Source organism: Euprymna scolopes, chromosome 16, assembly GCF_053919585.1.
Source record: "Euprymna scolopes isolate OS-2025 chromosome 16, ASM5391958v1, whole genome shotgun sequence".
NCBI lineage: Eukaryota > Metazoa > Mollusca > Cephalopoda > Sepiida > Sepiolidae > Euprymna > Euprymna scolopes.
The window spans coordinates 100,826,810-100,844,849 of NC_136497.1; the positions used below are offsets into that span (position 1 = coordinate 100,826,810).

General features: G+C 26.8%; 1 protein-coding gene across 2 annotated transcripts in view; it reads right to left on the reverse strand.

Annotated features, from left to right (window-relative positions):
• Positions 1–18,040, reverse strand: part of LOC145296035 (transmembrane protein 18-like) — a 70,907-nt gene extending 52,867 nt beyond the window's left edge. Inside the window, exon 1 of one of the 2 annotated variants that reach the window (XM_080142079.1) lies at positions 17,766–18,040. In XM_080142079.1, the coding sequence (XP_079998205.1) occupies positions 17,766–17,819 (54 nt within the window). In that variant the 5' untranslated portion in view covers positions 17,820–18,040. Of the gene's footprint in view, positions 1–14,457; positions 14,534–17,765 lie in introns of those variants that run through there. The other variant, XM_080142080.1, reaches the window with a different exon arrangement.

An 18,040-nucleotide genomic window follows, 5' to 3' on the forward strand; every position in this document is an offset into this window, starting at 1 on the left:
TAAGACGGCATTATTAGAGAATGCAGACAGGTCCAATTCAAATGATTTTTATGGATACTTAATACCAGCCATGGGCACAGATGTGGTGCATAACACCAAATTAAGCATGACCTTGTATTGCATCTGGGCCTTGTGAGAAGGTTGGTAGATCATACCAACAGCAAAAAAAAAAATCATAAATATCTGAGCAGGTCCTTTTTCATGCAGAATGAAAAGGGGAGACTGTAAAAAGTGAACCTTAAAAATAAAGAAACAAATAAAAAAATAATCCAACACCCAGCCATTTCTTTCAATCATCTATCTTGTCTCATTTTTAAAGTTAGACCCAAATAGTGTTTAAGCTGACAAATTAAACTTTGTGTCTAACTAATCAATTTCCATTTGTTATTGTTGTACTGTCTTATTGACAGTATAATAACATAATTTACTACAATTTATTTTTTTAAAATTACCAAGTCTAGCACAGATGAAATATTTTTAAATAATCACCTAAAAATAAAAACCTGCCAAGAGGGTAACTAAATTAAGACTATAATAGTAATTATTTACTTCAAATTAAAAAATATGCATACAAATAAAAATTAAATACTAAAATGACTTCACTGCATAGTTATAGATTTAAAAAAAAAAAAAACGTTTGCCATGACACTTTCTCAGTTGTTGTAATTTGAAAGTGATTTTGACACATTTTTGAAGCACTTATTTGCCTTTTTAAGGGAGAGTTAAACACAAGGTCAGTTTTTATATGGAGAAAATTCAGCTTCTCCAAAAAGGAACACTGGATTGGCCCAAAAATATAAATTGTCTCAGTATAGAAGAACTTATCTGACTAGATACTATCTTCATCTCAGTCTGAAGACCAAGGAGCTTTTTGAAATTGTCAATTGAAAAGTAATTCCTTAAATTTAAGGATGTACAGAAAAAAAATCAGTGCATATCAATGAAAGTGATTTGGCACCTTTTGATTTTATTATCATATAAATATATATATATTAAAAACTTATGACATTTTTTTATGGGTTCATTGCTGTGTTTGTGCAAGTTTCAACATGTGTATTGTCCTGTAGTTGCTGCATTTGTGTGTGTGTGTGTGTGCAATTAATGTAATGAGAAGATCATTTTAGTTTATGATAAGGTCTGTTATTTCATATTTGGTTGGTGTTGTGTGCTTACAACGCTAGAACTAGTATTTACCTAGCACCCCCACACACACACACACATACCAATTTATCGCAGGAAGATGTGGTACAAAGGTTGGAAGGTAGGGAATAAAAAGTCACCACACAAAAGGAACTTCACTTTAGCCCACAAAAAATGCCTGAGCAGCCTATCTGGTAAAGATGTTTTAAATAATTAGCAATAAACTAACTTTTTCTCAAATTGAAAGAAGGTAAAGCCTGGAGGTGCACCTCCTTGAACTGCACAGGACATACTTCAGCTATGGTATAGCTGGAAATGTCTTCTCAATTATTAAATCATTTCTCTCTGATAGGTTCATAAGAGTAGTAGTTGATGGGCAAAAATCAAAGTTCACAGTATAAATGCTGGAGTCCCTCAGGGGTCCATCTTGGGCCCAACTCTTTTCCTGCTACATTAATGATCTTCCAAATCACATCCTTACATCATTCGTAGACATTTTTGCTGACGACACTACCATCTATGGTAGCACATCTAAGACAGTAAACGACCAAGTTCTCTCCGATTCTCTCTCCTCTGATCTTGATCACGTTGTACAATGGGGAAAGGAATGGCTGGTTATTTTTAATGCATCTAACACCAAGCTTCTATCTTTACATCATCAACGTTCTGATCCCCATCTGGCATCAATTAAAATGAATGGCTCTCGTCTTGGGGAGGCCTCAAGTTTTGACAGGCTTCTGGGTTTGACCTTTACTCCTGATCTTAAATGGAATACGTACATCAAATCTGTTGCCAAGGCCGCTGGAAAAATGGTCGGATCCTGCTATCGATCCAGTAGATATCTCACTGCTGATGCAATTCTCTATCTATATAAGAGCCAGATACGTCCAAGGATGGAATACTGTTGCCACATATGGGCAGGAGCTGCTAGAAAAGACTTGTTCTGCCTTGATAGGGTTCAAAATAGACTTCGTGGCCTGGTGGGAGATGTCCTTTTCTCTTCGCTGCAACCTCTATCTCACAGAAGAGATGTTGCGAGTTTGTCTCTGCTTTATCGTTATTTTCATGGAAAGTGTTCGACTGAGCTCCAATCTATGATCCCCCCTCGCCAAACTTTCACAAGAAACACTAGACTAGCTGAAAATATTATCAATAATTTTCCCCACTCTTTATCTGTGCCTAAACCTAAACATAGATTCCATGATCAAAGCTTCTTTCTTAGAATCCTGTGGAATTGTCTTCCGTTTTCCTGCTTTCCAGTTGTCTATAATATGGTTGTCTTCAAGTCCAACGTGAACAAGTTTCTGATGAGCCGTTCCACTTAACAAATTTACCGAACTTCCATTACTATCGATTACTATATTGTCCTTTTGACTACTCTACACTCTTTAACCCTTATCCTTGAGTGGCCTATCGGCCTTGATAAGTGGTGACGCCTACGTAAAAAAAAAAATACAAAAGAAAGGCTACCCAACTTCAAAAAGGTTCAAACTGACTGTTGAGGACGCATCTTCTACTCATAATTGAACTCTAGTAACAAGCATTTTATATAAACCAATCGACTCCCAGAATTGCTCTGTGAATTAATTGTAATCTATTCAACTGACTTAGTTATGCAAACAGTTATATTGGTTACTGTAGTTTCCAGCTTTTATGAAAGGGGAAAAAAGTGAAAGAAAAATTAAAAAAAAAAAAGGCCAGTAGCAATACTTTATTTTGTTTGCTCAAGCATATACTAGACCTTATGGGAAGCAGCAGCAGCAGTGCATATTGGTTTGACATATATTGACTTGATTGGACAAAATCATCTGTAACCAGCAATTTCCAGCAGCCAACCACTGACACAAAAAGATTCACTGCCAGAATTTCAAGTGTAATATAAAAACTCAAACACACATCTTACTTTTCTGGTATTTTCCTTTTAGATTCAACACACATGCAAATGTCACGATACAGCTTAGGTTTTTAAGATCAAAGGTCTCAGCAGATGCAACAGAAACTACTAAACATAATAACTGCACATACACACAACTTACACACTCTCTGATAAAGTAGATGAATGCTAATATACAATTTAATATATTTATATAATATATATTTATACAATATAAAATTTTACAATTTTTATTCCATTTATATCCATTGCTGCATGCAAACTTACATGGCACCAACCAAAATGGATCTGTCTACTCAAATTCTTCTTACAGACACAACTTTTCCTTCACCTAAAACGTTTTTGAGACACTCTGAACTGCCATTCATTATGAACATTTTATTTCTGGTTGCATTAATTGAAAAAACAAAAAAATGTATATTTTATATTGTTTTGCGAACTGCAAAACTAAAATTTATAAACTAAAGTCAAGTACTAGGCTTTTTATTCTTCTTGAAACAAATGATAATCACATTGACTCACCAGTTCTTGTTAAATGAGCTAAGTTAATGATGTTTGATATTCATCGTGGTCAATACCAGATGGGTGACTATTTGGAAATATTAGACACTGTATGTAAGCTCCTCTGACTGCGATATATGTGCAGCAGGAAACCACATATGAATTTGATAGTCACTAAAAACTTCCTCTTCCAGTAGAAGCAAAATTATCTGCCCAAGGAAGATATCACAGTATCAAATGTAGTTTTTAAACCAAAGATAAGCAGTAATTTTTTATTATCGTATTAAACTATGAACCATGGTTTTATATACTGTATTAAAATATCATTAAAAAGCAAAAGATTTTTATTGCTGAATTGTTTTTATTTCTATTGTTTAAACACCAAATGTTCAGGTTATATATATAAAAAAAGAAATATGTCGAAAAAGTTTAATGTTTAGAGAGGAAATAGGTTTGCTTGTCATGTATATCTTATGTACATAAGACCTACCTTGTTTAACCATTTTCATTTCGATTTTTTTGTAGTTTGCTTATGGAAGGTGGGTCATTTTTAACCCTTGGTAATCCAAAAATATGACTCTTTCCTTCCTTTCAGTGCCAAACGTTCGAAAGGAAATGGAAAATGGTTCAAAACGATAAAGAAACATGGAAACGTTAAACAAATAATTTAAAATTTTTTTCCATAATTTGAAAATTTGGTTCTTAACTGATATTTTTTTTTCAAGAATAAAAAAAACAGATCAGGAATTAAATTTTACAAGGTGGGAGTGCTTACTTTGTTCATATCTGCTACGACAAAAACAAAAATGAAATAATAACAATAAAAAATAGCATTTGAATTTTTTGTTTCAAATTTTAATTGTTTGTTAAATAAAATAAATTGTTTTTACAAAATAAATAAAAATTACACCCATATCACACACATTTTTTGCTTTTAATTTATCCATCATATTACTAGCAGAACTATTGTAAAGTGTTTTTGTTTAACTTTTAAGGTTGACATTTTATATTACAGTTTGATCAGAAGCATTAACCATACAATAGATTATTCTGGACTGTTAATCAATTTTGTCAGAATTATAAAAACATAAGGGAAGAAACAAACAAGAAAAATCAAATTTTGTTCCTTAGTTTCACTGGTTTTCAATAATGGCTCAGTAAAAGAAATTTGTTGAATTAACACCCCCCACCCCTCTAAAAATGAGATTCTACTTTCATTTTTTATTTTAGGCAATGAACACCCCTGAAAAAATAAATTATTTTAAAATTTAGAAGAAGCGATCACATATAAATTTAACACAAAATGATCCTCTATTTTGAAGTTGTTGTTAAACCACATTTTTTGATATTTAAAAAAAAAAAAAAAAAAAAAAAAAAAAATGAATTCTGCTTAAAGGAGACAAATTCTGTCAGTTCTTTCAGGGAAGGGGGGGGGCGTAATGCTACAACTTACTCTAAGTTAAAGTGGAAAGTCCTCTAAAATTATTTTTTTTAATTCCTTAACACTAAGCTGAGTGGCATGCCTAAAAAAAACTCTTAACCCTAAGCCAGAGTGGCAAGGTACTCAATTACTTCCCTCAACCCTAAGCATAAAAAAAAACAAAAAAACTGCTTAACTGCCCTTTAGCATTTTACTGCTCTCCAGTTCGAGAATGACCTCTGATGCAATTTATTCCAAGTTGGGTATATTCGCTGATGACACAATGCTCTATTCTCGACATGTGGACAAAATAACACACACATATGGCTAATGGCAATGGTTAAATCCTCAGAAAATGATTTCTAGTTGGAAGTGGAATAGATGGTAACATTTAATGCTACCAAAACAAAACTGCTTTCCTTTAACAAATATAGAAAAAATGTTCAGTAACCAATTGCCATGGCTAATAGCACTCTACTTGCAGCTAACATTAACAGCTGACATGACTTGGAACAAATACATAGAAGACATGAAGGCTACAGCAAGGAAGGTGGGCTTCCTCTACCAAGCTGGAAAAATTCTCTTACCTGCCAGTATCCTCTATTTCTATAATGTCACCATCCGCCCATGCACGTAATATTGTTGTCACATGTGGGCTGGTGCACCAGGCACTTTTCTCTCCTTCTTTGGATCCCTCCCCACCCAAAAGTCTTTAGTATCTGCCAAGCTTCAGACCGTGTCCTATTGTTGCAATACATAATTTACAAGTAGTTTAATGGAATGTGCTCCAATGAACTTACTGCCCTCATGCCCTTTAACATAAATATCCCTGATCGACTCCCAAGTAGTCAATCAGCAAAATCCCACCCCTTCATTGTAGAGGTCCCTAGATGCCAAAAGATTAGCTTCTTTCTTGAAACCACTTGCCTTTGGAACTCCCTCCTGGCTCCCTGTTTCCTAAGACTGAACAGAACTACACTTCATCCTCTCAGCAACAAAGCCACGGTTGGATTGATTTACAAAGACATACTATATTCTTTTGAAAGAGTGTATACCTAACATGTGAAAATTTAAATGTAATGTGAACAAACATCCCCACTTAGAATAAAACACAACAATGTAAATATATCAACAAGCGTTTTTTTTTCCATTTTAAAAGTATGAGTTTCATTTTGTGTTATCGCCTTTCTGCTGTTTCCACCAAGCCAATAGAGGTTGATTTCTATAAGCACTAACATTTTATTTAGCCTTTGCACCATCTGTTTAGTATCAGAGGGTTTATCTTCCTTGGCATTACACTCTCCCTTTAGAGGGAGAAGGTAGGTTTATTGCCCTCATCTGTGATGGAATGTTGATAGAACAGATTAGGCTACTTCTGCAGGTGCTGAATTCCCATCTATAAATAAAACCTGTACATAACTTTGACCTTGTGCACAAGTGAGTAAATAAGGACACATGCATACAAGTATTTTAATTTTGCATGCCTTTTTTAAAAAATAATGGTTTCGATTATTTTTTTATTTTTATTTTAATTTTGCATGCCTTTTTAAAAAATAATAAAAATGGTTTCGATTATTTTTCTTATTTTAATTTTGATTATTTTTTTAATTTTAATTTTGCATGCCTTTTTTAAAAAATAATAAAAATGGTTTCGATTATTTTTTTATTTTAATTTTAATTTTGCATGCCTCTTTTAAAAAATAATGAAAATGCTTTCGATTATTTTTTTATTTTTATTTTAATTTTGCATGCCTCTTTTAAAAAATAATGAAAATGCTTTCGATTATTTTTTTATTTTTATTTTAATTTTGCATGCCTCTTTTAAAAAATAATAAAAATGGTTTTGATTATTTTTTATTTTAATTTTAATTTTGCATGCCTTTTTTTTTAAAAAAAAATAAAAATGGTTTCGATTATTTTTTCTATTTTTATTTTAATTTTGCATGCCTCTTTAAAATAATGAAAGTGGTTTCGATTATTTTTTTATTTTAATTTTAATTTTGCATGCCTTTTTTAAAAAATAATAAAAATGGTTTCGATTATTTTTTTATTTTAATTTTAATTTTGCATGCCTTTTTTAAAAAATAATGAAAATGGTTTCGATTATTTTTTATTTTTATTTTAATTTTAATTTTGCATGCCTTTTTTAAAAAATAATAAAAAAGGTTTCGATTATTTTTTTATTTTAATTTTAATTTTGCATGCCTTTTTTAAAAAATAATGAAAATGCTTTCGATTATTTTTATTATTTTTATTTTAATTTTGCATGCCTCTTTTAAAAAATAATGAAAATGGTTTCGATTATTTTTTTATTTTTATTTTAATTTTGCATGCCTCTTTTAAAAAATAATGAAAATGGTTTCGATTATTTTTTATTTTAATTTTAATTTTGCATGCCTCTTTTAAAAAATAATGAAAATGCTTTCGATTATTTTTTTATTTTTATTTTAATTTTGCATGCCTCTTTTAAAAAATAATGAAAATGGTTTCGATTATTTTTATTATTTTTATTTTAATTTTGCATGCCTCTTTTAAAAAATAATGAAAATGGTTTCGATTATTTTTTTATTTTTATTTTAATTTTGCATGCCTCTTTTAAAAAATAATGAAAATGGTTTCGATTATTTTTTTATTTTTATTTTAATTTTGCATGCCTCTTTTAAAAAATAATAAAAATGGTTTTGATTATTTTTTATTTTAATTTTGCATGCCTTTTTAAAAAAAAAAAATAAAAATGGTTTCGATTATTTTTTCTATTTTTATTTTAATTTTGCATGCCTCTTTAAAATAATGAAAGTGGTTTCGATTATTTTTTATTTTAATTTTAATTTTGCATGCCTTTTTTAAAAAATAATAAAAATGGTTTCGATTATTTTTTTATTTTTATTTTAATTTTGCATGCCTTTTTTAAAAAATAATGAAAATGCTTTCGATTATTTTTTATTTTTATTTTAATTTTGCATGCCTCTTTTAAAAAAATAATGAAAATGGTTTCGATTATTTTTTTTATTTTTATTTTGCATGCCTCCTTTAAAAAATAATGAAAATGCTTTCGATTATTTTTATTTTAATTTTGCATGCCTCTTTTAAAAAATAATGAAAATGGTTTCGATTATTTTTTTTTTTTATTTTAATTTTGCATGCCTCTTTTAAAAAATAATGAAAATGCTTTCGATTATTTTTATTTTAATTTTGCATGCCTCTTAAAAAATAATGAAAATGGTTTCGATTATTTTTTTTATTTTTATTTTAATTTTGCATGCCTCTTTTAAAAAATAATGAAAATGCTTTCGATTATTTTTTTATTTTTATTTTAATTTTGCATGCCTCTTTTAAAAAATAATGAAAATGGTTTCGATTATTTTTATTATTTTTATTTTAATTTTGCATGCCTCTTTTAAAAAATAATGAAAATGGTTTCGATTATTTTTTTATTTTTATTTTAATTTTGCATGCCTCTTTTAAAAAATAATGAAAATGGTTTCGATTATTTTTTTATTTTTATTTTAATTTTGCATGCCTCTTTTAAAAAATAATAAAAATGGTTTTGATTATTTTTTATTTTAATTTTGCATGCCTTTTTAAAAAAAAAAAATAAAAATGGTTTCGATTATTTTTTCTATTTTTATTTTAATTTTGCATGCCTCTTTAAAATAATGAAAGTGGTTTCGATTATTTTTTATTTTAATTTTAATTTTGCATGCCTTTTTTAAAAAATAATAAAAATGGTTTCGATTATTTTTTTATTTTTATTTTAATTTTGCATGCCTTTTTTAAAAAATAATGAAAATGCTTTCGATTATTTTTTATTTTTATTTTAATTTTGCATGCCTCTTTTAAAAAAATAATGAAAATGGTTTCGATTATTTTTTTTATTTTTATTTTGCATGCCTCCTTTAAAAAATAATGAAAATGCTTTCGATTATTTTTATTTTAATTTTGCATGCCTCTTTTAAAAAATAATGAAAATGGTTTCGATTATTTTTTTTTTTTATTTTAATTTTGCATGCCTCTTTTAAAAAATAATGAAAATGCTTTCGATTATTTTTATTTTAATTTTGCATGCCTCTTAAAAAATAATGAAAATGGTTTCGATTATTTTTTTTATTTTTATTTTAATTTTGCATGCCTCTTTTAAAAAATAATGAAAATGGTTTCGATTATTTTTTTTATTTTATTTTATTTTTGCATGCCTCTTTTAAAAAATAATGAAAATGGTTTCGATTATTTTTTTTATTTTTATTTTAATTTTGCATGCCTCTTTTAAAAAATAATGAAAATGGTTTCGATTATTTTTTTATTTTTATTTTAATTTTGCATGCCTCTTTTAAAAAATAATGAAAATGGTTTCGATTATTTTTTTATTTTTATTTTAATTTTGCATGCCTTTTTTAAAAAATAATGAAAATGGTTTCGATTATTTTTATTATTTTTATTTTAATTTTGCATGCCTCTTTTAAAAAATAATGAAAATGGTTTCGATTATTTTTTTATTTTAATTTTAATTTTGCATGCCTCTTTTAAAAAATAATGAAAATGGTTTCGATTATTTTTTTATTTTTATTTTAATTTTGCATGCCTCTTTTAAAAAATAAAAATGGTTTTGATTATTTTTTATTTTAATTTTGCATGCCTTTTTTAAAAAAAAAAATAAAAATGGTTTCGATTATTTTTTCTATTTTTATTTTAATTTTGCATGCCTCTTTAAAATAATGAAAGTGGTTTCGATTATTTTTTATTTTAATTTTAATTTTGCATGCCTTTTTTAAAAAATAATAAAAATGGTTTCGATTATTTTTTTATTTTTATTTTAATTTTGCATGCCTTTTTTAAAAAATAATGAAAATGCTTTCGATTATTTTTTATTTTTATTTTAATTTAGCATGCCTCTTTTAAAAAAATAATGAAAATGGTTTCGATTATTTTTTTATTTTTATTTTGCATGCCTCTTTTAAAAAATAATGAAAATGGTTACGATTATTTTTTATTTTTATTTTGCATGCCTCTTTTAAAAAAATAATGAAAATGGTTTCGATTATTTTTTTATTTTTATTTTGCATGCCTCTTTTAAAAAAATAATGAAAATGGTTTCGATTATTTTTTTATTTTTATTTTGCATGCCTCTTTTAAAAAAATAATGAAAATGGTTTCGATTATTTTTTTATTTTTATTTTGCATGCCTCTTTTAAAAAAATAATGAAAATGGTTTCGATTATTTTTTTATTTTTATTTTGCATGCCTCTTTTAAAAAATAATGAAAATGCTTTCGATTATTTTTATTTTAATTTTGCATGCCTCTTTTAAAAAATAATGAAAATGCTTTCGATTATTTTTTTATTTTTATTTTAATTTTGCATGCGTCTTTTAAAAAATAATGAAAATGCTTTCGATTATTTTTATTTTAATTTTGCATGCCTCTTAAAAAATAATGAAAATGGTTTCGATTATTTTTTTTATTTTTATTTTAATTTTGCATGCCTCTTTTAAAAAATAATGAAAATGGTTTCGATTATTTTTTTTTTTTTATTTTAATTTTGCATGCCTCTTTTAAAAAATAATGAAAATGGTTTCGATTATTTTTTTTATTTTTATTTTAATTTTGCATGCCTCTTTTAAAAAATAATGAAAATGGTTTCGATTATTTTTTTATTTTTATTTTTATTTTGCATGCCTCTTTTAAAAAATAATGAAAATGGTTTCGATTATTTTTTATTTTTATTTTAATTTTGCATGCCTCTTTTAAAAAATAATGAAAATGGTTTCGATTATTTTTTTATTTTTATTTTAATTTTGCATGCCTCTTTTAAAAAATAATGAAAATGGTTTCGATTATTTTTTTATTTTAATTTTGCATGCCTCTTTTAAAAAATAATGAAAATGGTTTCGATTATTTTTTTTATTTTTATTTTAATTTTGCATGCCTCTTTTAAAAAATAATGAAAATGGTTTCGATTATTTTTTTATTTTTATTTTAATTTTGCATGCCTCCTTTTAAAAAATAATGAAAATGCTTTCGATTATTTTTTTATTTTAATTTTGCATGCCTCTTTTAAAAAATAATGAAAATGGTTTCGATTATTTTTTTATTTTAATTTTGCATGCCTTTTTTAAAAAATAATGAAAATGGTTTCGATTATTTTTTTATTTTAATTTTGCATGCCTCTTTTAAAAAATAATGAAAATGGTTTCGATTATTTTTTCTATTTTTATTTTAATTTTGCATGCCTCTTTAAAATAATGAAAGTGGTTTCGATTATTTTTTTATTTTAATTTTAATTTTGCATGCCTTTTTTAAAAAATAATAAAAATGGTTTCGATTATTTTTTTATTTTAATTTTAATTTTGCATGCCTTTTTTAAAAAATAATGAAAATGCTTTCGATTATTTTTTATTTTAATTTTAATTTTGCATGCCTTTTTTAAAAAATAATAAAAATGGTTTCGATTATTTTTTTATTTTAATTTTAATTTTGCATGCCTTTTTTAAAAAATAATGAAAATGCTTTCGATTATTTTTATTATTTTTATTTTAATTTTGCATGCCTCTTTTAAAAAATAATGAAAATGGTTTCGATTATTTTTTATTTTTATTTTAATTTTGCATGCCTCTTTTAAAAAATAATGAAAATGGTTTCGATTATTTTTTTATTTTTATTTTAATTTTGCATGCCTCTTTTAAAAAATAATGAAAATGCTTTCGATTATTTTTATTATTTTTATTTTAATTTTGCATGCCTCTTTTAAAAAATAATGAAAATGGTTTCGATTATTTTTTCATTTTTATTTTAATTTTGCATGCCTCTTTTAAAAAATAATGAAAATGGTTTCGATTATTTTTTTATTTTTATTTTAATTTTGCATGCCTCTTTAAAATAATGAAAGTGGTTTCGATTATTTTTTTATTTTAATTTTAATTTTGCATGCCTTTTTTAAAAAATAATAAAAATGGTTTCGATTATTTTTTTATTTTAATTTTAATTTTGCATGCCTTTTTTAAAAAATAATGAAAATGCTTTCGATTATTTTTATTATTTTTATTTTAATTTTGCATGCCTCTTTTAAAAAATAATGAAAATGGTTTCGATTATTTTTTATTTTTATTTTAATTTTGCATGCCTCTTTTAAAAAATAATGAAAATGGTTTCGATTATTTTTTATTTTTATTTTAATTTTGCATGCCTCTTTTAAAAAATAATGAAAATGGTTTCGATTATTTTTTCATTTTTATTTTAATTTTGCATGCCTCTTTTAAAAAATAATGAAAATGGTTTCGATTATTTTTTTATTTTTATTTTAATTTTGCATGCCTCTTTTAAAAAATAATAAAAATGGTTTTGATTATTTTTTATTTTAATTTTGCATGCCTTTTAAAAAAAAAAAATAAAAATGGTTTCGATTATTTTTTCTATTTTTATTTTAATTTTGCATGCCTCTTTAAAATAATGAAAGTGGTTTCGATTATTTTTTATTTTAATTTTAATTTTGCATGCCTTTTTTAAAAAATAATAAAAATGGTTTCGATTATTTTTTTATTTTTATTTTAATTTTGCATGCAATTTTTAAAAAATAATGAAAATGGTTTCGATTATTTTTTATTTTTATTTTAATTTTGCATGCCTCTTTTAAAAAATAATGAAAATGGTTTCGATTATTTTTTTATTTTAATTTTGCATGCCTCTTTTAAAAAAATAATGAAAATGGTTTCGATTATTTTTTTATTTTTATTTTGCATGCCTCCTTTAAAAAATAATGAAAATGCTTTCGATTATTTTTATTTTAATTTTGCATGCCTCTTTTAAAAAATAATGAAAATGCTTTCGATTATTTTTATTTTAATTTTGCATGCCTCTTAAAAAATAATGAAAATGGTTTCGATTATTTTTTTTATTTTTATTTTAATTTTGCATGCCTCTTTTAAAAAATAATGAAAATGGTTTCGATTATTTTTTTTTTTTTATTTTAATTTTGCATGCCTCTTTTAAAAAATAATGAAAATGGTTTCGATTATTTTTTTTATTTTTATTTTAATTTTGCATGCCTCTTTTAAAAAATAATGAAAATGGTTTCGATTATTTTTTTATTTTTATTTTAATTTTGCATGCCTCCTTTTAAAAAATAATGAAAATGGTTTCGATTATTTTTTTTATTTTTATTTTAATTTTGCATGCCTCCTTTTAAAAAATAATGAAAATGGTTTCGATTATTTTTTTTATTTTTATTTTAATTTTGCATGCCTCTTTTAAAAAATAATGAAAAGGGTTTCGATTATTTTTTTATTTTTATTTTAATTTTGCATGCCTCCTTTTAAAAAATAATGAAAATGGTTTCGATTATTTTTTTATTTTAATTTTGCATGCCTCTTTTAAAAAATAATGAAAATGGTTTCGATTATTTTTTTATTTTAATTTTGCATGCCTTTTTTAAAAAATAATGAAAATGGTTTCGATTATTTTTTTATTTTAATTTTGCATGCCTCTTTTAAAAAATAATGAAAATGGTTTCGATTATTTTTTTATTTTAATTTTGCATGCCTCTTTTAAAAAATAATGAAAATGGTTTCGATTATTTTTTTATTTTAATTTTGCATGCCTTTTTTAAAAAATAATGAAAATGGTTTCGATTATTTTTTTATTTTAATTTTGCATGCCTCCTTTTAAAAAATAATGAAAATGGTTTCGATTATTTTTTTATTTTAATTTTGCATGCCTCTTTTAAAAAATAATGAAAATGGTTTCGATTATTTTTTATAAAATCACTTTAATGAATTATTTGTATTATTCACAAAACTATTCCATTATACATATGAAAATAGAACCATAAAATTACAAATGAATAACACCAATGCAAATTAGGTATACAAATAAGTGTGTTTGGGGTCTTTTCTTTTTACTGTATATATATATATTTAAAAAAAAAAAAAAACTAAAGTATACTTTGTAAATCAGTTCAACAGTGGCTGTGTTGATCAGAAACTGAAGTGTAGTTCTGATAATTCCTAAGTTTGCAGTCACAGACATTACCTTTACCCTGAAAAAAAAAATGTTTGTTTATTGCCTAACATGTCCCTACCTAGCTTATTTCATTTGTTTCTGTTAAAAGTCAACCAGTGTTTTTCAATCATAGTCATGTTCCTTTTCTTCCAGAGTTTTTTTTTAATGATAGCTCTGTTCTGAAACTTCTTGGCTTTTATTTCTCATCAAATGTTTCTTACATTAGCTCCATTGTTCTTTCTGATTGTCATAAAGCTGGTTCTCTCCATCCCGAACACTTTCTCACACTTGAAGCTATTCTCTATCTCTACAATATACTATCACACTATGGAGTACTGTTGTTATATTTTGGCTCGTGAATTTCTGCCCCATTTTTTGATAAAGTTCTAGGAGCGATATTGCTAGTCTTTTCTATAAATACTATGATGGCATGTATTCATTAGAATTGCCTGATCTATTTCCTGCTTCTTTTGTTTCAGCTTGTTTAACTTATTAGTCTAGTGGTCTTCATACCTTGTTATGATACTGCTTCTTATTCCAGTGGTTTCATTACAAGAACAGCTGGCATATAAACTCTTTAAAAATACTCTAAAAAAAAAAAAAAAAAAAAAAATGAAATTTGGAAATGTTTCTTAACCGATATGTAATAGCTATTGTTAAAATTTCACAAAAGTCAGATATATGAATTTTCATGGAGGGCTTGAATCCACTTTGCATAAATTAAATATAGTCCACATTCGGATCCCTTACATCTAGCAGTTTTGTTCCAAAATTCATAATGATCAGTTAATTAGGAATGAATTTGGTACATAAAATATAAATATATCCAACTTTAAAGGAAATTATGCTCCCAACTTATTTACTAACTTGGTGTTTGAGAGGCAATTGAGAACTTTAATAGAATATGTATCTCATATAGAAATCAAGTATTAACCCCAGGAAAGGGGCCCCTTGATTTCTGAGGACTTCCACTGAAGTAAAATGAGACCTCCCATAGAGATATTTGTCAAATATACTCCAAATGAATAAACCAAACAGTTCTCTTTTCTTATTGTCAATTCTAAAATGAAATTGATTTTAAAAGAATGTGAGTTTTTGACGTTTTACTTATTTCTTATTAGATTGAAACGAATAACGAAGTTTAAATATTTTCTTGCTGATGGAAATCAATAGTTGTTCTACTTTTACAAATCGTAGGAGAGGAGGAAGTCGTTTCGTTATTTCTATTGAAAGTAGAATAATGTGAAAACTTGCAAATTAATAGGTTTGTTTTTTTATAGCAATATTAAAGAAAATGGATCGGTTTACATATTATTAGAGACGAAATATTTTAATGCAATGAAAATAATTAGTATTTTTTTTATTTTAATAGTCTTAAAAGTTTGATTATTCGTAAACTAGTAGGGTGACTCGACGTTGCCTGGGACTGAATAAAGATCAACGAATATTTTATGCTTCCAATACTTTTATGGTTATTGAAATTGGTGAAATTCATAATTTTTCAACCAAATTAATTGATTGCTAGCTCTAGTCAGGGACTCACTGTAGTATACCAGGAACCAGGAGGAAGCTATGTCTTCCCGAAGTGACTTAGTCCATAATACATAGTAGTCTACCTTGCACTGAAGAGAACCTACTGTAGATTTTATAAAAAATTATTTTTTACATATAGCTTGAATTAAAGTTAAAAATGCAAAAGTCAAGTATCATGGTTCAATTGTGTTGTAAAAAGAAACATTTATTTCAAACGTGGACCTTTCGTATCAAAGCATGTACTGTTGACTTTATACGTCGGGTCCTTCTGCTTGTGTGGTGATAAAACTTCTGAAATGCACTTGTGATATTAACCTGTGTGTGTAAAGTGTTAACTTTGTTTTGTTCCTTCTTTAATCGGATTTTCTCGTTAACATAAAATGATCCTTCATTTCCAGGCCATTCTAACGTTTTAAGGCAATTTACTAAACTTTTTTTTTTTGCTATGCGAGATAAATTTTGTGCATTTATTTTCTTTTTAGGGGGGAGGGGGATACATTGACGAGTACGTGTTGTTTTACGATTTTACTATTTGGACTTGGGTTTAGCAATAACAACTCTAAAACTTTAGAATAGTCGGGAAATAAAGCATCATTTTACGTTAAAATTGATCCTCCACTCTAAATTCTACTTAACCCTCCATGTTTTTCAGAGTGTTCACACGTAATCGCTTAAAAAAAATAGAATCCACTTTTTAGGGGGGGGGGTATTTAGCTGGGGATGTTAATCTACAAATTTATTAGTTATTTGAACAAAACTTCCGCAAGTTTTAAACCAATTGTTCTATTTAAAAGTTTTTAGATTTTAAAAGTTGTTTATTTTAATAAGAAAAATATATACAAAATAATTAATTTTAAACTTACAAAAACGGAAGTTACGTTCAGTGGACGTTATGCCATTTAACCTTATTTATGTGATTTTAATCAACAACGCTGAAGACATGTTTTGGATTTTTTAAAGATGAGCATTGACACACACACGCGCGCGCATGTGTACAAAAAAAAAACAATTGTTAATAAGAATTGATGTTTAATTAACTTATTTTCAAAGCATCTTTGCAATAAATAATTTGAAACTACAAAGCGAATAATAATGAAAAAGATTTGAACTTTTGAAAATATCATTTCGGACGCTGAAACCGTACATAACCTTGGATTTATGTTTTGGTTATTAAGTGTGTTGTTTTTTCGCACCTGCTGTTTACGTTTTGAAGGAGATCGAGGAAATGAATGAATCACTTTCAATATATATATATATATATATATATATATATATATATATATATATATATATATATATATATATAAACACGCATTTAGCTTTAACACTTTACTGCAGTTTCACAATATCACCGATCATCAGAGGAGGAGTAACTCGAATTGATGCCAATTGAATACACTTAACTTCTAATGATCGGTGATATTATGAAACTGCAGTAAAGTGTTAAAGCTAAAAACATTTTTATTATCATTTATTATTGATATATCTTTCGAATATTGTGGATTTTATTTATCTCGACGCCTCGATTTTGAGAGATTTGTTTTCTTGTTTGCACTGCTAGAGATTGTATCATGAAACCCAGTAATATCTGCCACATGGTCGCCCCCCCCCCATTCATTGTGCCTGTCCTTGTAAGAGGGGAAGCAAGTCCAAAAATTAAAAAAAAAAAAAAAACTTTAAAGGGGCGGATACATGCTGTGCGTGCGTGCACTATGCAGAGACCTAGATCCGAGTTGGTGTGCGAGGGAGGGCGTGGCAAAACCACCGGTAGAGACGACAACACCTGAATTTTCCGTTAAGAGAATGAAATTGTAGCGACTGTTGTTAAGTAATTGTATCCAAAGCGAAAGCGGGCATTCTAGATTGGAATGAAAATAAAAATTGCCTCAGTCTAGAAGGACTTATTATCCACCGGCTGCAGATAGTGCAGCAGTGCAGCTGCAGCATCAAAACAAATACACTTAACGATTGTTGTGTTAAAAAACGACCCTGGTGTCTAACTCTGTCCCGTGGGGAGGCATAGTAAATAGGTACACTTAGCGATTGTTGTTTTCAATAATATAGTCTTTTTTTTTTTTTTTAGAGGTGGCACTTGTTTAAATATCAAAATTGTTTTTAGTGCAACTGCAAAGCCTTTTCTAACTTAAAAAGTTTCATGCACAAACATTGTAAACTGTTTTCACAACACAATAGCAAATAGCATGACTTACTGAAACACACACACATATATAAATTTTAAACCAAAAAAGATGAAAATATTTGTGCCGTGATAATTTCCACTTTCTTACCGTTTGCAAGTAGGACCAGATGCCGGTAACTTCGTCAATTTGTATGGTCTTCATTGGACAGCATTCGTTCGATGGGAAAACTGCAATAACATCGTCCGCAGTGGAGACATATGTGGTGGTGGGAGTATTGCTCTTTTACTATTTCCTTTTGTCCTTCTTTTACTTTTACTCTCTCTCTCTCTCTCTCTCTCTCTCTCTCTCTGTTCTTCCTTCTCTCTCCTTCCATTTTTTCTCTCTCTCCATCTCTCTGACAACAGCGATTAGAATTCACTATT